This window comes from Tetrahymena thermophila (genome assembly GCF_000189635.1).
Source record: "Tetrahymena thermophila SB210 genomic scaffold scf_8254594, whole genome shotgun sequence".
Lineage (NCBI taxonomy): Eukaryota > Ciliophora > Oligohymenophorea > Hymenostomatida > Tetrahymenidae > Tetrahymena > Tetrahymena thermophila.
In genome coordinates, this window is record NW_002476365.1 from 582,509 (window position 1) to 604,328 (window position 21,820).

General features: G+C 22.8%; 6 protein-coding genes across 6 annotated transcripts; 3 read left to right on the forward strand and 3 right to left on the reverse strand. All coding sequences in view use genetic code 6, as the record gives it.

The window, feature by feature from the left end:
- Positions 1-93: 93 nt before the first annotated feature.
- TTHERM_00290730 (hypothetical protein) lies at positions 94-5,496 on the forward strand. Its single transcript, XM_001018690.3, has 20 exons — positions 94-321; positions 526-1,043; positions 1,208-1,397; positions 1,505-1,612; positions 1,668-1,850; positions 1,911-2,125; positions 2,238-2,324; positions 2,375-2,514; positions 2,568-2,917; positions 2,981-3,053; positions 3,109-3,158; positions 3,228-3,455; positions 3,512-3,676; positions 3,729-3,817; positions 3,866-4,114; positions 4,172-4,328; positions 4,401-4,505; positions 4,557-4,889; positions 4,948-5,044; positions 5,101-5,496. The coding sequence occupies exons 1-20, from the start codon at positions 223-225 to the stop codon at positions 5,193-5,195; spliced, it is 3,531 nt and encodes a 1,176-aa protein (XP_001018690.2). The 5' UTR covers positions 94-222; the 3' UTR covers positions 5,196-5,496.
- A 1,082-nt stretch (positions 5,497-6,578) lies between these two features.
- On the forward strand, positions 6,579-8,754 carry TTHERM_00290740 (hypothetical protein; the record flags this gene model as incomplete). The annotated part of the gene is made up of 2 exons (XM_001018691.3): positions 6,579-6,641; positions 6,778-8,754. The coding sequence occupies 2 exons, from the start codon at positions 6,579-6,581 to the stop codon at positions 8,752-8,754; spliced, it is 2,040 nt and encodes a 679-aa protein (XP_001018691.1).
- An 893-nt stretch (positions 8,755-9,647) lies between these two features.
- Positions 9,648-10,010, reverse strand: TTHERM_00290750 (hypothetical protein; the record flags this gene model as incomplete). The annotated part of the gene is made up of 1 exon (XM_001018692.1): positions 9,648-10,010. One exon carries the CDS (start codon positions 10,008-10,010, stop codon positions 9,648-9,650), a length of 363 nt encoding a protein of 120 aa, XP_001018692.1.
- An 889-nt stretch (positions 10,011-10,899) lies between these two features.
- Positions 10,900-12,414, forward strand: TTHERM_00290760 (hypothetical protein; the record flags this gene model as incomplete). The annotated part of the gene is made up of 1 exon (XM_001018693.1): positions 10,900-12,414. One exon carries the CDS (start codon positions 10,900-10,902, stop codon positions 12,412-12,414), a length of 1,515 nt encoding a protein of 504 aa, XP_001018693.1.
- A 1,153-nt stretch (positions 12,415-13,567) lies between these two features.
- TTHERM_00290770 (Serine/Threonine kinase domain protein) lies at positions 13,568-15,176 on the reverse strand (the record flags this gene model as incomplete). The annotated part of the gene is made up of 3 exons (XM_001018694.2): positions 13,568-13,599; positions 13,688-14,283; positions 14,701-15,176. The coding sequence occupies 3 exons, from the start codon at positions 15,174-15,176 to the stop codon at positions 13,568-13,570; spliced, it is 1,104 nt and encodes a 367-aa protein (XP_001018694.2).
- Positions 15,177-17,377: 2,201 nt separating this feature from the next.
- On the reverse strand, positions 17,378-19,547 carry TTHERM_00290780 (Serine/Threonine kinase domain protein; the record flags this gene model as incomplete). The annotated part of the gene is made up of 3 exons (XM_001018695.2): positions 17,378-17,412; positions 17,516-18,099; positions 19,060-19,547. 3 exons carry the CDS (start codon positions 19,545-19,547, stop codon positions 17,378-17,380), a joined length of 1,107 nt encoding a protein of 368 aa, XP_001018695.2.
- Between the last annotated feature and the right edge of the window lie 2,273 nt (positions 19,548-21,820).

Genomic DNA, 21,820 nt, shown 5'->3' on the forward strand with positions numbered 1-21,820 from the left:
AGGAACTTTTTGATATAACTAATTATTTAACAATATTTTATTATTAAGAAGTATTAAATAGATCAGAACTATTAAATAAATTAATTAATGAATGAATAATTAAAATCAAAAAAAGATTCTTAATAATTAGAAAAAAATTAGATTTCACATAATTAAAAAATAAGTATCTATCTATTTATTTATAAACAATAAATTAGCTTGATTAATCATTAAGTAGGCGCTATGGATTATTAAATGATCATGTAAGGGGCAGCTATCAATGAGCAAAGTCTTTTGCAATTCGAGTAGCTCTGCCAGACTACCATCAACCATGCAGATAAGGTTTTATATTATTTTAAATTAGGTTAAGCCATTTTAGGTGCTCACTTTACTTCTTTATAAAATTTGCACAAACAAAGAGACACTTATTGTCTCTTTTAATAATTAAAGTGAGAAGATTGATAAATGGCCAATTTAAAAATAATAAATAAATATTTTAAATAGTAAAAAGCATATGCAGCAATAACATTTTATTAATTAAAATAGGATAATTTGAAAGTTAATGAATACTTAATGAATTTCTTGTGCAATTGGAATAATTGGCCTTAAATTTAGTATTTTATGCAAAATGTGAAAAATGAAATTACTCTTTTTGTTATAATTGAGTAATATGCTAAAATTTTTATGAACTCTACTAAATTTGAAAATAAACCTATGGAAATAATAATAGAATAAGACAAAGTATTGACAGGTTAAGCTTAAATTGCATAAAGTTTAATGAATTTCTTTGTAGAATTCTTCATCAGCAGACTTGATAAACTTTCAAATCTTATTTAGCGTTCATTCTACCATTCAATTTCTCATTTAGTCCGCCAAAACTGGTTTAATATGGACTAGCCTGCTATCTAAATCATCAAACCAATAATAGATAACTTCTTCAATAACGATATTAAACTAACTAAAGTCGGCCTCAAACTTCTTGACGAAATTGTCCAAAGTATTATTACTTACAGTTACTATACTTCTTACTTAGAATATCGTAAAACAATGATAAACTTTTAAAGGTAAATATAATTAAAGAATTCATTTAAATTAGACAAAAAAAAAATCTAATCCAATAATTATTTAAAAAGAGGTGTTTATTATTATTTATTCATGATTTTATGGCTTTATTAAAATGCAATAAATGAAATTATTTTATTCTAAAACTATTTTATATAAATTATAGATCTACTTTACATAAAATTCTTGAAGTCTCAGTAAAGGAATTAAGAAAAGCTTTCATCGAAGGATATTTAAATAGTCCAGTTAATACCGAGGCTATTTAGCTCATGTTCAGATGTATGAGCTACAATTTCTCTTTGTCCTTTTTTGAAATCGAAGTTGATCCTGAACCTAGAGACTTAACTATTATAGCTGTAAAAAAAATTATCAAACAAATAAATTCTTAAATTGAAAAAAAAAAACTTTTATTTTTAGCATTAAATTTAAAAAATATAAATCTTATTCCTTATCAAAAAAATAGTTTCCTGATAAATTTGAGTTCCTATTTGCTGATTTAGACTTCATAAGCATGCTTATTTTAAATATGTTTATGACTTTTAAGAATGGTAACTCAGAATTAGCCATGATTGTAAGATATTTTTTAAGGGAAAATTTAAATAATTAGTTTTATGAATAATTTACAGATGCTCAAAACAGTTGGTAAAATAATCTCAACAAGATAAAGTGTTTTCTTATCTCTAGAAGTTAAGTAGAAGTTTAGAGAAATAATTTTTGAAGGCATAACTACTTTACTCAACATGAGATACTAAGAGAGAATGGAAAGCGAATATTATCAAGAAGTATTAGAGCTTAACTTCAGAATGATTGTAACTCTAAATTTAAAACTATTTATTTCAATATATATAAATACATGTTTTTATTTTTAGTCAAACTTCAATGTGAGTACTCTATTTGCTCATTAACAGCTTTTCTGTGATTGGATTAAAAGCTTGATTGAGTTCTAAAAGATGTTGATTCAAACTGAAAGGCTACAAGTAAAAGATGATAATATCTTAATTAAAAATATTGAATTATGGAATAAAATAACAATGGACTTACAAATGTATGGATCATATGAGGCCCAAGATTACATAACCGATACGTAGTTAATTAATTAAATAATTGATTAAATAAATAAAAAAATAAGACATTTATTTATTAATCAATTACTTTATGTAAAATAAAAATTTATTGAATTTTTTAAAAATAAATAGCAATTTCAATAACCTTTACATTAATTTCATGTCGAATGAACCGTCTACACTTCTAAACTATAAGAGGAGATTAGAAGACCCTGTTAAGTATTATTTTGTTTAATAGCTTCTATTTAGTAATTATTGTGTTTAAAAAGTAGAGAATAAACTACAAGACTAAAAATTGAACAAAAAGATGTTGATTAGATTAAAAGAATAGCAATTGAATTCTTTTATCAAATATTTGAGACAACTTTCAAATCTCACCATGTTATTCCTAAAGATGTTTCATTTAAGAGTAAAATAAGTCTGTCTAAGAATGTTTAAAATATTTAATTTTTTTACAAAAAGGTCACAAATCTTTCAAAAAGCAATTTATCAGATTCTTCGAGCCTTATTATGATCTATTTTGGTGGTCTTAAGGAAATTGCATTAAAGCTTTAAGTGTTTATTTTGATGAGATTCTCTAAAATTACATCGGTAGTGTGAAGAATGGCTAACCTGTTCCAGAAATAGTCAGTGAAAAATTAATCTTAGCCCTAAATTTGATAAGCAATATAGTGCTAAATATTAATCAAGTTGAATCTAATCCATACTTATTTGAAGAAAGCTAGGAGGAGCTATTTGCTATAGAGGGATAATTACTTTCTTATGTCTGGAAGTTAATTGAGTATTCAGTTTAATTCAATCACCCAACATTTGTAAATAGATTAAATTTGTTTTATTCACAAAATAAAAAAATTAATTATTCATATTAAAAACAGGATAGAAATCTCAAAATGGTTGAACTGTCATATTTAGTTTTTATTGAACAATATTTATCAATAACGATTGATGGTAATAAATTTTTTAAGAAACATAAATATTTAATCATAATTTTTTATAAAAAAAGAACTTGAAATCCCACAAGATAATCCTAAATCAATTACATGCTCTAGAAGAGTATTTATTTGCTTTTAAATTAATATTAATTATAATTTTTTTTAAATGGTTTTTCATTTTCAATTAAAGTTTTACAGAAAGATGATAAAGGAATTTGGAATCGATGCTGATTATAATAAAATTCTTCATATTTCTTTAGTCAAATTGTTTTCGAATACTAAACACTTTGATGCTGATATCCTTGACTATTCCCTTTATTTGGCTAGGTTTTTCTTCATGAGACTTAAGAAAAACTTTTCAAGAGAAAAGTTTAAAAATTTTTAATGCTTAGAGATAGTTACTCAGTTTATTTAATAGGTAGTTTATTTATTTATTTAAAGAATATAAAAAAAATTTTAATCTTAATTCATAAGATTGACTTCACTTCTCTAAGCTCTGCAACTTTTAGTAAGAACAGAACTAAAATATATGAAATAGTAGCTCTCATTTGGATTGATGATTTCTATGATAATTATCTTTAAGCTTCTGAAAATGTTTACAAGTAAGTAAAGTAAACACTTGTAAACGGTATCAACAGAGTAAAAATTTTTAAAAGCAAATAAATCCTTAATGGTTTCTATTAAAAAATAGGAAAGCTTAATGAAATATCTCAGAGATTTGATAGGCCTTAACAATTGTATAGAAATAGCAAAGATATTTAGATTCTATTTCAAGCATATGTAATTATAATCCTTTTGTATTAAATTCAAATATCTTTATTTAAATAGATATGGCGATTTGGCTATGATCTTCCAAAATATGCAATAATTTTTCCATGATAATGAAGTTATGAAAGTTGTTTTAGATTTTGGTAACTCTTTAACTTTCAATAAAGCTCAAAGACTAAACCACGAAAGCAATTCTCCAATAGGCTACTAAATATTTTAGTTATTCAGCACATTCCTTTCCTAATACTCAAGATATCTTTTAAGTAAGCTTTAGGTATAGAATAGAAAAGTACTCAACATAGAAGAATAGTAATTTAATTTTATTTAAGACTTTCCTTGTTATTTATTATAATTTCAATAAAAAAGCTCCAAGTTAATTTATAAAATATTTAAAATTCTAAACGATTTCTTGAAAGGAAATTATGTTAATCTATCAACCTTCCCAATGTTCGGAGACTCTTCTATAAAAGATTATCTTCATTCATTCCTTGATTTGACATATGTTGTGAACGTTGACTTTTAGGTAATTTAAATTAGAAAAACTCATTTTAATACAAATATTTTATTTACTATGATTATTATAAATTAAATATAGCAATATCCAAAATACCAAGAAAGTATGATAGAAAATTTGCATGTGTTGACTGATATGGCAATAGAGGTTCTATTTGCAAATTTAGAAATAAACTATGTCTCAAAAGTAACATTTCTTTTTTATTTTAGAATTTTAACTTAAATATTTTTATTTCAGCTGCTTGAAGTCTGCTTGATGTAAACAAATATTTTCTGTGATTTGCAAGCAAAGACAAACGAATAACAATTTGCTCTTTAGCTCCCCTAAGTAACAAGACTCTAAGATGTTGTATTAAATATAATAAAATACATAGTAGAAGAGATATAAATAAATTGTTTTAGTACTCCTATTATAGAGCAAAATATTAGAAACTTTTTAATGAGCTCTAATGAAATAATTTAATCCCTTTTGAATATGTTTGTTGATTTGATTCTCACAAACATAAAAAACCCTCGTTTGACAAACAGTGCTAGTAAACTCTTGTTCTATCTATATTTGATTGATACCAAGGTAATTATTTCCCAATCACCTTTCATAAATAATATATTAAAATCTAAATTTTAAAAAGTATGTTGAACTACTCGGATAGCACATCATCACTAAATTATGTTAGAGCATTGTTGAAGGGTAGTCTGTATAACAATAATATTTTACTATTTACGAAGGTAAATTAATTACAAAAACTAAATTTAAATTAAGCTTTTAAAATAAAAAAAAATAGGTGTAGAAAGAAAGTTAGAGGCAAATAATGAAGAAAAATTTGTTACAAACTTTAAAAATATACTTGGAAACATCAAAAAATAATTTAACAATTGAAAGTAAGAGTTTAAAAATTTTTTCTATAAACTCTTTTAAGAATTTTATCAAAGTAACTTATAAATAAATAAATTAAACAACAAATAAAATAAAAATAAATAATTTTAATTTAAATTTAAATTTTCAAATGTAAGTTTTTTAACTAAGTTAGATAAAAATAATTGCAATAACAAACATATAATCCAACTAGTTATTGAATTAATTTTGTCTTAACATAACTTATCATCAACTATGTATTATATATTTCAATATCTCCTAAATCTTTTTGTAAACAAAAGCAAAATAGACTCACTTAAAATTTACATTAAAATTTATTTTTTAAATAATTCTCTATTTTAATAAATTTAATTTCCAAGCCTAATTTTTCAAGCTTTTAAAATTGATTTGATCATTTTTTTAATTAAAAATAATTAAATTTACTCTTTGAAAATTAAAAGCTATAAATGTGTAAAAATTTTTACCATTCATTTACAATCTAATATAATTATATTACAATATAAGCTAAATATTTGGAAACAAATAAAAAAAATTCAAATCCACTTAAAATATTTAATTTTTTAATTAGAATCATAATTTTGCTATTTAAACTCTTCAAAATTTGAAAATTAGTTTTTTATTCAACGTTTTATATTATTGAAAATCATTAAATTTATTCTTTATTATAAATCTATTAATATTTTTATAGTTAATTTTATTATTTATTTCAATACTAAAAAAATCAAGAAAAAATAATCCAAATTGAAATAAATCTATATTTATAACTAACTATATATTTTAAGGATCATAACAAATTTTTATTATTTAAACTATCAAACTCTTCAATTGGTTTAATTGTTCTTTTTCATTATTCAAAATCATAAATTAATTTAGTTTTTATAATAATTTTAATTATTTATACTTATAAATATATTTAATCTCTTACTAATCATTTTATTATTCACTTTTCAAAAATAAGTTTAAAATTTTTGTAAAAAAGTGAAAAATGATTGCAAGAAATAAGTAAACATATATTCATTTTTATAAGTAAATCATATATTTTATTCGAATGATAATCAAATTTTCACTGATAAGATTCTTGAAATTATAAAATTGGATTTTATTCTACCTTTTTAGCTTTTGAAAAACTTTATTTATTATAATTTTTTTTGATAATAATAATAATCACTAAGTATCTGCTATAATTTATAATAATTTACAAAAATTGTTGATCATATAATTTTTTTCTATATTTAATTTTTTATTTCTTTTCAAAAAATTAAAATCAGGATTTATAAAAACTTCTATCTATAATCAAAAAAATATTAAAAATTTTAAAGCATAAATAACCAAAACGTAAATTTTAAGTTTAGTTAATATCAAATTACAAAAAGCGAAAAAATAAAAATGGTAAAGGAAGGATAATAAAAATAGGAAATTAGCAAGAGCACATCTTCTGAACAGTCAAATGTATTTTTAATTTTTTATATATTTTTACATTTTCCATTTAATTATTGACAAAATGTCGCTATTTGCTTAAGAGGCTTTTACTTTTTTATGAGATCATTTTTATTTATAATTATTTATTATTTTACTTTATTGATAGAAAGAAGAGATTTAGCCCTCAAGAAATGATAGTGACCAAAGCGGTACTAAAACTAATCCTATTGAGACTGAGTTAGCTTAGCAATAATCAGTAGAAACAAACAATGCAGCTAATGAAGGAGATGTATAAAAAATTGAAAAAATTCCTAGCTCAGAAAAAGTTTAGAAAACTGAATAGAACATTCAAAAGCAAAGCTCCCAATTTAATGATGAGAAAGGAGGAGATAGTTCTCTAAAAGCAAATACTTCATAGAAAATTGAGCAAAATTTGAATTCAGCTTTCTCAGCTATGGGAGGATTTATGTCTGGAATCATAAATAAGGTGTAGCAAGGAGCGTCTTCTAGCTTAGGATAAAATTAATCTACTTTGCATCGTCGTCAGAAAAACGAAGATTTCATTCAAGAGAGAGAAGTTTTAATGCAATCTGCTTAGAATAGAAAAAGCTCTGTCTATTCTCTGTTGAAAGAATGGGATTAAGCAAGAATTAATTCTTTAAATATCCACAGAAATATCATAGAAAGTATCTTGGGAAGAGTTGACTAGAGGATGAAGGCAAGCTAAGAAAATTTAACAGGTATTACTCTTTTCATTAAAGTGATTGTAGATTAAATTAAAAATGCAGCATCAGTCAACCTCCCAAGTATATCTAATGGCCATATCTATAAGGCTATCTATGATAAAATCTATGAAGCTATTCATAAATTTGAAAACAGCACTTTAGAAATGAAGAAAAAAGCACTCACTTTTCATGAAAAAGTTGAAGTAGAAATTCACTAAGGATTAATAGCTGCAGAAGCTGAGCATTATTCAAATACCATAGCAACTATACGCACTAATTTGCTTAACTTAAAACGCTCACTACATGAGTAATAATTAAAAGTTACGCGTAAAAGCATCAAAGTGAAAGATGTCTACACACATAACTCTGACTCTTCAAAGAAACCAAAGAAAGATTTTCAAAAGTCATTATATTCTTTTCTTTTAGCATGCCAGGATTTTAGAGATCTTCAAATAATTTTGGCTAAAGCCACTGTTGGATTTTGGAAAAAGTCTATTGAACTCGAAAAGCAACGTTCAAAAGCAGTACAAAAGATAGTTACCGATTTCATTCATCTTCACTAAACCTATGTAGTAGAACAGGGACTTCCTACTTATTTTACTTAGGATTTAGTTTAAACACTACAATAATAAGTGGTAACAGATGAATTTATTATAAATCATATGGATTTTAATTCTATCATCTCCCCTGAAGATTAAATCTACATCTCAACACAGTTAAAAAAGCCTAAAAAAATAACTGTTCCAGCTCAAATTTCTTCTGAAGGAAAGTAAGAAGTAGCTGAATAAGGAATTTATGACATATCAATTTAGGAAGTCTATCATTTCTTGACAAAAATTTAATATCCTCAATTTGATGACACAGGTCTTGCTCACAAAAAAATGCAAGTCTAGAGAGAATTCCCTAAAGAGCATTTCAAAAACACTACAATTTTGATCACGCCTGACTCATTCTTATTATGCTATGACGAATAAACTTAGTAGAATAATCAAAATCCTCAACATTAGTCATAGCAACCACAATAACAATAACAATAACAATAACAATAACAATAACAATAGCAACAACATTCTTAGGATTAAGAAGAAGAGCAGAAAGAATAACCAAAATAGGAATAACAATAATCTAAAGAACATCAAGGCTAGGAAGAAATTAAGAGAGTTAGAACTTCAAGTACATAAATAGAAGACGAATAATATTAAAGATTATTTTATTAGCGTTAGCCTGACTATTAAATGCAAATCTAGCAAATTACATTAAAAAGAAATGGATTAGCACTTGATTTAAAATCTAGTTCAAAATCTAGTTTCATACAATTATTGTATCCCTCAAGTGAAATAAAGTTCCTTTTTAAAACTTCAGACCAAATGGAAGAATTTATCTAAATAATACAAGCCTTAGAAGAAATCTCAGATTGAATAATTTATTAAAACAGCTAATTGAAAAAAGCATTTTAATTATCTAATAAAATATTCATTTGCATATTATATATTAAATATTTGTTTACTATCATTTAATCCTAAAAATAAAAAAAATATTATCTCTTTGAAAATTTTATTTTTTTTATACTTTAGTTTATCTGCCTTACATGTGTTTCTTTATCTTTCATAAAATATTCTTTATTCAAAAAAATTATTTTTGATAAAATTTTATATTTTTAGCAAAAAACTCTACGAATTAACGAGGTTTTACAGTAAATAAATTGAAAATTAATTATAATGATAGTTTGAGCTGAAATAGACAAAAATCAAATTATTTTATTTACTCTCAATTTAAAATTATCTGATTAGATTTATTTGTTTACACAGATATTAATTTTTAAAATGAAAAATTAAAATCCAAAATAATTCATTTGTGTTTTTTTGTTTAAAAAATATAAAATAGAATATTTTGTATTATATAAAGCTGGTAAGTTAGTAAATAATAATTTATTTAAACTTAACTTTTTTGTCTATTTAGAGATTATATCATTTACATAAACTATTCGTAATCAAAAAGTAACTTTGAAAAACTATTACTAAAGTAATGCTATACGTATTTACCACTAATTTAGCAAACATGTAACATATAAATATAATTGCGTCATTTGCAAATTTTCTTTGTAAATTAAATTAATATTTTTGAATATAATTTAAATATATGCAAAAGAACTATTTAATATAAAACTAAGAGTAAAACTAAACAAACATAACATAAAAAACTTGATAAATTATTAAGCAACTAAAATTTTGGAAAAATAAATTATAAATATGAAAGAAGAGAGTCCTTTTTTAAAGTGTGTTATATCCTTGTTAATATTTTTTAGTGCGACTCATGGAATTTTAGAAATGTAATACTTTATTTGGAATATCTAAGATGGAAGTTCTTTAAAAACACTTTCGAGAATGTATACTTCATAAAATGTGCCTTATGAAAACAGGTGCTACTTTTGGCTATTGTAGAACTTTATGATGTTATCTAACTTTGTACTACTAATATTATTCATAGGATTTATATTCATGAAAAATCTAAAATGGCTCTATACAGGAATTGCAATTAGTTTTTTCAAGCTAACATTGTCTGTAATTTGGTTAGCTCTTCTTTCTTCATCTTTTATAGAATAATCTTTGTAGAATTAAGTAGCTTGTGATAAATTATTGATATAAAATGAAGGTTACTAAACGAACTCCTGCATAATTAATGATCTCTTTCTACTGGAAAGGAAATTAGTAGTCACAGTATCCTTAATTTAATTAATTATTTGTATTATTACTCCTTCTTATATCAAACTTATTAAATATCAACTCCAAGAAAATGAACCTTTAATATTCAGCGAATCACTAATGCATTGAATGATAAATATAATTGAGTACAATTTAAACAAGCTTAGTTTTTTGTACTCATAATAATTTTCCAAATACTTTAACTAAAAAAAAAATATCTCACTAATATAAAATTTAACAAATTAATCAATTATAAATTATATAAAAAATAAAATTTATTCTACTTTATTTAATTATCTGTGCTATGTAAATGTCTATAAATGTATTTGATATTAAAAATGAATTAATTTATACATTTTTTTTAATTTTATGAAGAAAGAAAGAAAATTCTAATGTTTATTCGAATCTAATAAAATATTTAAAAGAAAAATAAATTATTCGTTTTCGATCTAAAATTTTGTTTGATTTTTTTATTTCAAAAAAATACATTTATTTACTTTTAAATTTTAAAGTAGAGACAAGACAGATAGAAAGAAGATTTTATGAAAAAATGTTTGTTTGTATGAACTTAGATTTTTTTAATTGATTGATTTATTTATTTTTGCATAAAGATTTGCTAAAATGAAATTAATTTAGAATATATTCATCAAGTCAAATCAAAGAAACAAAGAAACAAACAAACCTAATTAAATGAATTAAATCAGATAGATTGTATATATTCATATAATCTAATGTTAATTACTTCAATTTAAATTTATAATAATATATAAAATAAATAGATCTTTTTAGAAAACCTTCAATAAAAAAGAGAACTAGCACAAATAGATAAATAACATTTGGTTGTTTTACATATCAACTAAAATGAAAAATCAAAAGTAGCCTCCAATTAGGAAAAGTGCAATTAATACTCCAAGCAATTAATCGGTGTATGCTTCTAGAAAGAATACATAGATGATCAATTAAGCTGTTACTAAAGAGGAAATTGTATCACCATAGAAATAGAGTCAATTCTTTTAAGCTTAATAAGCTGAAAAAAATTAGTAGAGTGAGTAGTTACAGAAAGCAAATACTCATTCAAGCAGCAGGATAGAATATATTTAAAATACAAATAGTAGTTTGAATAATTTCGGACCATAAAATGATAGAACACCTGAGCACTAAAATAGTATTTCTAACTTAGAGGATTATAATTAGCAAATTAACTCATAGTATTATAATCCATAGCAAAATAATACCTCTGATCAGCAAGGAAAAAAGGTGCTGAAAACAATAAGATCAGAAGCTAAGATGTTTGAAGTAGCTTAGGGAAATGTTTAAAATATTGATTTCAATTACACAATTGTCGATAATTTAATTGCTAAAAGAGGGTTTGCATAAGAAAAAATGGTACCTATGGAATTATTCTAAGAAACAATGCAATATTTTGAACGTAGATTAACAGGTATTGAGCAGAGGATTGAAGATAATGAACAATTAATCCATTTGAGTGATAGATTGCTGGAGTTGAGATCATTCAATCCAAACTCTAGTATCAGCTCTTCTTCGGGAGTTAAGGATAGATATAGCTAACAAATTTCTTATTATTAAGGATCTCAAATGAGCCCTACAGGATTTTCTGGTCTTAATTCTAATCAGGGCATGAATAATGGATTGAATAGAGCAGGAACAGGCGATTTTATGACTTCAACATTTGGAAGTGCTTAAACTCAAAAAAACAGCGGTTATCCAGGAGTTGGAAATAGTGCACCGCCTAAATAAACTGAAAGTAGGTATGAAGGAACTGATTTAAATAATTAATAAATTATGAATAACACAACAATAATGATGGATTTGAATACCAAAGTTGCTTTAATTGAAAAAAAGCTTACACAATTCGAAGATTTTAACAAAAGCATATTAACAGATATTGACAAAAAATTTGCTGATTACAGTAAAAAGTTTAATACATAAATTGACAAATTCTTCAAAAATGCTGCCTAAAAATTTGAGTCGTACGGTGAAAAAGAACAAAAGATAAATATTTTTTAGGAAACGATACAACAAAAAATAGATTTAATGAATTAAACATTTTCCCTAAAGCAAGAAGAATTAGTTGTAAATAAAGAAGAATTGAATGACAATATCAAAACATTAAGTGCCCTAATTAGTAAATTAGAAAATAGAATTAATGAGCATTCTATTGATATTGAAGAAAATAAAACACTTATTAAAGGAATTGAAGATGATCTATTTATAATGCTTTAAAACTATAAAGATTTATCTGAAGGAGTGCAAAAATATAGAAACTTCTCAGATGAAATTTCATATCTAAAGTAAAATATGACAAATATCCTTAAAAATACTAACATAAGTCCAATTCATTTATTCAAAAATTGACCAAAAAACCAAACAAATAAATAAAAAAATAACTCAATCATAAACTAATATTTTCACTAAAAACCATATAAATTAAATACTAAATTCACTTACTAAAATTTTCTGTTTAAATTTTGATTAAATTTATGAAATATCGTGTAAATAATTATTACTTATCCATTACATAAAAGTATCACAATTTTAAATAATAAATAAGCAGTATTTATATTTTTCTTTTAAAAAATTATGGAACAAATAAAAATTATATTCATAAAAAAAATAAAAATAAATACTTTAATTTTTCATTTAGAAGTTTTATTTAATTTAAAAATGTAGTATCAATAACTATAATTTATGTATTTTAGTAGATTAAGATTGTCTTGATTAAGATATTTAATTTATGGAAAACTACAATATATTTTTTAGATAGTATAAATTTTAAATTAAAAAAATTTATTAAAATAACTTACAATTTAAGTTAAATAATTTTATGGTATTACAGTAGAAATGTATTTAATTGAATTAAGTAATTTTTTATTTATCTTTTAATACTTTAAGGATATAGCTTGATTATCATAATTCAATTTCATTTTTTATTTTTACTTTTTACAAAAATATGTTTTTGATTACTAATTAAAAAAATTATAGTAGCTATTAAAAAAGTTAAGCTATTAGTTAATTAAGTAAAATAATTTAAATTTTATAATAATATTTTTTAAAAATTAGAATAATAAACTAATAATTTGGATATGATAATTTAATCTATGAAATTTTTATTTAATAAAAATAATATTTAGAAAAAAATGAATTTTAAATTAATTTAAAAATAAAAATCGATTATTTAAATTTAAGCTTATGTTTTGTATTATTTATTAGAATAGCATATGTATGTATTTTCATTTATATAAAATTAAGTTTTATTAGACAACATTTATTGAGCTATTTTAGGATTATATTATATTAGCATTTTTATTTAGCAAGATTGATAAATAATCTGAGTTTAGTTTATTTATCTTACTTTAAATTTTTCTGCTGTTTATTTAACCATATTTATGGATTTAGATGTGATACAAACACATTTAGGAGTTTTGAATATCTTAGTATCACTTAGTTACTGTGATTAGCAATTTCCTTACTAAATCTTCTAAGTAACTTTTTAATTTAAGAAAGATAGTCATAATTTCTTGGAGGCATCAAAATAGAAGTCTAATTATTTTAATAAAAATTTTTAATATTTTGTGAAATAAAAATAAATAGTTATTATATTAATTATTGATGAAATAAATTTAAATACCTTGAGTAATCTCTTTCTTGTCTTCCTCATCAGATGAAGATGAGCAGTCAGTAGAATCGTAATTCAAATTATTAGTATCTTGATAGGTATATGTACAGTTGAAATTAGATACATCACTCACTTTCTTGACACCAGTATTAATAGGAGCAGGTAATGTTTAGTTAATAACTCCTTCCCAGTCAAATTTATTGAACCAGGGATGGTTTTTAATGTCATCAAAGCTCTTAGTTCCAATTCTTTCTTTAGGATCTTTAGCAAGAAGTTTGTTAATTAAATCCTTGAAGTAATTAGTCACCTTAACGTCATCATTTACATCGAAGAAGACTTTACCATTCTAAATTCTTTCATAAAGTTAAGCTTAGGTGGTTTCTTCAAATGGAGTAACTCCAAATACTAATTCAAAGATTATGCATCCAAGAGCCCATAAGTCTACTCCCTTTCCATGGCCTTCACGAGTTATCATTTCAGGAGCGAAATATTAAGGAGTTCCACAAAGTACTTAAGATTCCTCAAGGGTTATATTCTATACTGCAGATCCGAAGTCTCCTAGCTTGAAATAACCATTCTTATCAATTAGAATATTTTCTGGTTTTAAACTGTTATTAAATAAAAGGATTTAGATAAATGTTTAATTAATAAAAAATGTAGTTTAATATATTAAATAATTCTAATTTTTATTTTTTAAATGCCAAAAAAAAAAAATTGTTAATACTTTCAGAAAGAAAGTTACTTAAAAATTATAAAAAATACTTCAAAATTTTTATTTATTTTTTGAGTTTTGTTTCAAAGTAAAATTCAAATTAGAGCTTTTGAAAATAGAAAGGCAAAATTAGATTTGGTTTTTTTATAATTTTTTTTAGAAGTAGAAGAAAACTTTACATTAAATATAGAGATTTTTTATCTTGTTATAGATATTATCTCATAATTAATCTCTTAGCAGTTTAATGTTGCATCAGTAAAAAGTTGGAATTAAAAAATAAAAAAAATGAAAAGAAAGTTGATAAATTAATTACTCTCTGTAAATGATGTTTTAAGAATGAAGAAATTCAAGAGTGAGAATTAATTGAGCAGCATAGAATTTAGCATCCTTTTCAGTTAATTTGCCCTTTCTTTACATATAATAAGCTAAGTCACCACCTGGGCAATATTCTAAGAGATAGAAGTAGTTGCTTCTATTTTAGAAGGAGTATTAGAGTTTAGTAATGAGTTTAGAAGATTTGCAAAGAGTAAGAATATTTCTTTCAGTCATTATTCTGTGTTGAAGGTTTCTCTTCTTAATCAAAGATTTCTTGATGACTTTCATGGCAAAGAAATTACCGCTGTCTTTCTTCTTGACCAATAGGACTGTGCCATATCTTCCTTGACCAATTACATTAACCAATTCAAAAGAGCTAAGTGTAACAGGAAGAGACATCTTAGCTTATTTCTTTTACTTCTTGGTTAACTCTTCAGTTTTTTCAATGATATTAACTTGATTGATAGTATCCATTTATTTTTTGTTGGTTGTTTTATATTTAATTTGTTTATTTTAAAGAGTTTCTATTTTTTATTTAATTATTATAACTTAGAATTTAGGCATGATAATATCCTTTTATATAAAATTAAATTTCAATATAGACATATTAGGTTTGTCAACAAGAAGAAAGTAAACCTAAAAATAGAAAAAATTTAGTATTTATTTATCCCCTAATTGGAATCATAGTTATCAAAATATTTTTTTAGTTATTTCGACGTAAACTGTAAAATTACCAAGATTAAATTGGAGATTTTTTAAATAACCGTGAATTCAAGAGCAGAGCATTACTTTTTTTACAGACCGTTCCATAGCAATTTTGTTTGAAAAAATTCATAAAAAGAAGAATTTTAATAATTTAGTCTTGTATCTTTTCAGATTCTATTAGAAAAGGAGTTGTATCTATTTTTAGTTAATATAGATTGACAATTTAAGCCTAACTTTAATTAGATCTATCTAATTCCTTCAGGTATAGATTTACAAAATTATACTTTAGATGCCAATTTAAGCTTTTGAAATCTGATTGTTTTACAACATTTGCAATTTGAAATTATTCAAAGTAAATTAAAAAAATATTTTCACTAATCCGCTCCCTATAAAATTAAAATGGAGTATTTCTCCTTAAAATCGATTTCAATTTTATTTAGCATAATTTTATAATTTCGATAAACCCTATTATCAACTAATTAGGATAGATCAAACACAATTTTGGAGTTTTATGATAAATTTGAATATTTTATAAGAAAATTTAGAAAAAAATAAAATATTCATTTATATGATTTAATTTTAAGAAAAAGAATAAAAATATTTTATGCTTTGTTCTTTTTAATCATTATAAATTTGTTAAACAATTCAAGCTTTTATTTTACACACTGAAAAGTAACTTTTATATAATAAGTTAATGCAATAATCAAATAGATAGATTTATTTTCAAATTTTTAACATTATTTCTACAAAAATGTAGAAATTAACCTAAAAATAGAATTTAAATATTAATTTAAAATAAACTTGATATTATTTTTTCTTTTCTAGTTTTTGAAACGATATTTTGGCTGGGGGTTGTTTCTTAGTACGCTCTAGCTTTGGAGGAGTTTTTTTTTGTAGTACTCCTCATTACTTTTTTGAAAAAAAATAATAGGTATGTATAATGAAGATTACTAAGAAATAGTCTCTCACTCCCAATTTTAGATAAAAGTTTAACTTTTTGAATTAATTAAGATGATTTTTTCAAAAACAAAGTCAAAAATATTTGATTTACTTTGAGTTGGAGAAAATTTTTGCTAATACTTATTGGTAAATACTTAATAAATAAATAAACAGTTGTAAATATGTATTTTTAATTTTATCATTTGAGTGACGTGACCTTTCTTTTAAATGTTTGAACCGAAAATTGTAAAACCAGAATAATGACATAGTTATTAATACAATATTTTCCTTTATTAAAATTGACTATCTATCTTTATTGATCTCATTTGTTTAGTAAATATGATAGAAAATTAAAAACAAAAAGATAGTTAATATTAAAGGAATTAATTAATATGATAAATAAAGTAATATTTTTGAAATTAAAAGGCGATATATAAGAAAAGAAAAATTAAAATTCATAAACATTTTCAAATATTAGTTGGATTTTAAAAATCTAAGATTAAAGAATAAAAATAATAGAAAAAATTGCCTAAACAATTTATATTCAAATTTATTAAAACGGGAAATAGTTAGTATTGATATGATAAAAATTTTACTAAAAATAAAATATATTTATAATTTGATTGATTGACAAATAAAAATTGAATATATACAGTTCTATGACAATTATAATATAAGTTATAGAAAGAACTGTTTGCTTAGAATTAACTCATAGCTCAATCTACAGTTTACAACATAAGCCAAAGGAGTTATTATAGTGTGAATAGAGGATTTTCGATTTAAGTTGTAATGTTATTGTTATTAATATAAGGATTATTTACACATTTGCTAGTCTTTTATCTGCATACTTACTCTCTGTTGAGCAAATATATTTATTTGTTGAGAGCAGGTTGAATTTTCTTGTTTTGGGTTCTTCTACAAGCACCACTTACCTTGTGGGAGTAGGACTAGATGCGTAGTTTCTTGATTTATTATTTTTTTTAATTTTTAGTTTCCATGTCAACAGAAACTACGCTTTTTTAGATGAATAGTCATAATTACTTTTAACTGCAGTCATAATAGAAGTCTATATTTATTTATTTAAAATAATTTATTAACTTATTCATTTTTTTATAGATTAATTAAAATTATTTTATTTTTAGGTAATAGAAAATAATTAAAAAAATTACTCTAATATTCATCTGAGTCATCATCTGATGAGCAATCAGTTGAGTCGTTGTTGTAGTCACTAACATCTTTGTTGGTAAATGTAATATCAAAGTTGGATACGTCACTTACTTTCTTGACTGCAGGAATGAAGGGAGCAGCAATTGTTTAATTGGATAATGCAGTCCAGTCCATCTTATCGAACCATGGGTGGCTTTTGATTTCTTCAATTGAAGCAGTTCCAAGTCTTTCATTTTAATTCTTTTTAAGGAGTTTGTTGACAATGTCCTTAAAATTATTAGAGACTTTCTTATTTTTGTCATTTTCAAAAATTACAGGGCTATTTTTAATTCTATCAAATAGAATTTTTTGATTTGAGTCATCAAAGGGGGTAGCTCCAAATACCATTTCATAAATGACGCATCCCAAAGCCCACCAGTCAACTGGCTTACCATGTCCTTCACGAGTGATCATCTCAGGTGGGAAGTAATGGGGAGTTCCGCAGACGCTCTTAGCTTCTATAGAATCCATATTTTGTCTGGCATATCCAAAATCTCCTAATTTCAAATAACCATTCTTTTCAATAAGGATATTCTCGGGTTTTAAGCTATTTAAATAAAATATGATTTAATAAACTTCCAAAAATAGATTTCCAAATAAATTTGATTATGGAATGAGTAAGAGGTAAATTTTTGATACTCAGATATATTATTAGAGATAATTTAAATGATATACTATCTAAAAGAATATAATTTGATACTCTTTGAGCTTGCGATGAGATAATATTGAAAAAAATTTTTAAAATTGATTTTTTTAATTGAATAAATCGAAAGAAAAAATCAATGATAGAGAAAATCTCCATGATTGGTTCGATTAAAGAAATATGATAAATTGAAAAAAACTATGGAGATTTTATAAAATAAAAATTGTTATTATATTTTAGAATTTATTCTAAATATCCTAAAAAAGGAGTTTTTAAAATTCCTTCTAAAAATAGTGATTTGAACTGTTGTGAGAACTTGTTAATTAATAGCTAAAAATAGTAAGTAGTACATTTACTTAACTTTTTATCTGATTGGAGTTTTTTGTTAATTTTCAATTTTCAACTACTTAAATATCCAAATAATTTTAGATGGTATTGGCATAAATCAAAAATGATAAACGAATTAATTAATTTTTCATTCAAAATTTAATTGAAACTTAAAACTTTTTATTTTAGATTTTAATTTAGTCCTAAAACTCCAATTTTTATCTAATTCTATTCCATCAATAAATAGGTAGCAATCAATAGAGCGAAATTCTATCTTTTTTAATTAAATGGGAAAACTATCTAAAGTAGACAAATTTTTTTCTAGCTATTCATTGAAAAAACTAATAATAGAATAGAAGTACTTAAAAAAAAAATTTTTTTGCTTTCAAACACCTTCTAAGAATTGGCATTAAATAATAAGGACCAATCATTAAAAAAATTTTTGTTAATTTGTTGGATATTCATTTAGGGAAATATTTGTCTCAAAATTGTCTTTATCTTTATCTCTTGAAATTAATTGAAAAAAAATTTTATTACTCTCTGTAAACAATATTTTAGGAGTGGAGGTACTCAAGCATTAGCACAATTTATGCAGCATAGAATTTAGCATCCTTTTCACTAATTGTGTTCTTCTTTGAGATGTAGTTGAATAGATCACCTCCAGAGCAGTAATCAAGGATAAGGAATAAGTTATTTTAGTTTTAGAAAGAGTAATGGAGTTTAGTCATAAAATTATTATTGCAGAAAGCAAGAATATCCTTTTCTTATATTATTCTATGAGCAAATTATCTCTTTCTAATTATTGATTTCTTGATAATTTTCATAGCAAAAAGCTTGCCACTGTCTTTCTTCTTTACTAAAAGAACAGTTCCAAACTTTCCTTCTCCAATTACATTCAGCAATTCAAAGGATTGAAGAGTAACAGGAACTCTTTATTTTGCCATTCTTTTTTGTTTCTTAGTTAATTACTCAGATGCAACAGGAGTAACTTCTAAGTTATTTAATGATGATTAAGAAATATCCATTTAAAATCAGTATTTCGTTGTGTTGTTGTTTTTTTCTTAAATTATTTTAATTAATTCTGGTAAATTTTTTTTGAAAATAAGTTTGTAAGTTATTTTATTAAATTATTTCTTCTCTTTCAGAGCCAAAAAATAGAGGATTTAGCAGTGTAAGTTGTTTTTTATAAGCTGTAAATTTTTTGTTTTTAAAAGTTTGTTTTATAATAAATTTTTTTCCTAATTTTTGATTATAAGTTTAATTTAGTTGAATCTTGCATGCTTTTATAAAAGTATACATATTAATTTAAAAGTACTCTATATCAATTAATCTTAATAATTGCCTTAATTTTTGGCTATTAATTCTAACAAATCAATCCTTTAATAATTCAAAATGACAAATTTTGTTCTATTTTAAGTATTGCCAAAAAAATAAAAATTTCAGCTTTTTCTTTCTATCCTAACTAACTAATTAATTAATTAATCAATCTATATTTTAAGACTTTCTTATATATTTCAAAATATGAATCTAATATTATAAATCGCTTGATAAAAATTAATTAAAGTAGAGTAAGACAAGTAAAAAATTAAAGGTGGGGAGCAAACAAATAAATATATTTGCTATATCAATAATCAAATATTTTTTAATTTCCTAATTAAAAACAATAATTCAAAAATTTTACCACTTCCTAAATAAATAGACAGCTATTCAAATTCAAGCAAACGTATTTTTTAGTCTCGTAGAATATATTATAAATTTTTTCTATATTATTTTCAATATGTTTTAAGTTATTATTGATTATAATCTTAGCAAAGTACAAATTCAAAGCTATGAAAACTGAAAATGAGATAATTATATATATATTTCATCATACATTAATAATATTTATTTTTACTTATAAATTCACTCTTCATAATTATTATTTTTTTTATTTAGCGATAATGAGTTACTTTATTTTTATAAGCCTTTTTCTTGTTGTTTATTCTAAAATAAATTTTTAAGATTTATTACACAAGTCAAATATTTTTATAGATTTTTGAAATTTTGATTTTGTGGTTATCTATATTAATATTATTAAATTTTATCATAGTTTTCATCCTTAACATGTGATTGTTTTTACTATAATTTTGCTTTTAATTTTTTGAACTTTAATTTAATTTTTTTTATTATATTTTTAAAAATAGTATTTTGTTTAAATCAAAATAATTTTTTTCTGTTTAAAATTATTAAAAATTGATATTTTATTCTAGAATAAATACTCAAATATTGATAAGCTAATATATAAAAGTATCAATAAATTTCAAAAAATACTTAATCATATTTTGCATAAAAAGGTTTTAATATTTATGTTAAGTATCTCCACATTTTATTTAACTGATTGATAAGATTAAATTAAATTCACTAATTTTATTTTTCAAAATGTAATTTAAAATAAATTAAAAGAAAATAAAATATTTTGAAAATGGAGTGCACATTTTTTAAGCTGTTTGAATAAATAAGAAAGAAATTTTTAATGTTTCAAAAAAAATATTAATTTAATATTAACAATTTTTGTTTGTTACAATTAAATGTAAAGTTTACTAAAAGTAAATAAACGATATTATTTATTTTCTAAAAAGTTAATCACTTTTATCAAATATTAATAAAAACAAAAAGTGGATTTTTTGAGAAAATATTTTTATTGAAGGATTCAGAATTAATTATATTTTAAAAGAAAGAAAGAATAATTTCTTTTTATAATCAATGATATCAAAGTAATTTTGTTTAAATTTATCTTTTAATTATTTATTAAATTTTACTACACAAATTTTTATAGATTTATTCTTTATTACCTCTCATTTAATATATCTATCTATTAGTAAAGTCTTCTACAATCTAACAGATAAACCTAACACATTTTAATAGGTAATAATAAGCTAATAATAGAATTAAATAATCAGAAAGTTCTTCAATTTTTTAAATAATAAAAGCAAATTATATTTTAGTAAGTAGATAAAAAGTTTTTAATATAATTTTTGTTTTTATAATTATAAAATTCTTTATCTTAACAAAAAAATTCAATTTTTAAATTCTCAAAAATTATAAAATATGTTAGAATTTATTTTCAAAATTCTAATAACACTATTAAATATCTAGAAAGGTTTTTAAATAGAATATTACAAATTTTATTTTTAATCTTTTGAATTTATTTAAAAATTATAATCATATTTTAAGGTGAAAAAAAGTAAGAAAATTTATGGGAGATACAGAGATAATTAAAATTAATTTCATATTACATCATTATTTATGTAAATTTTTA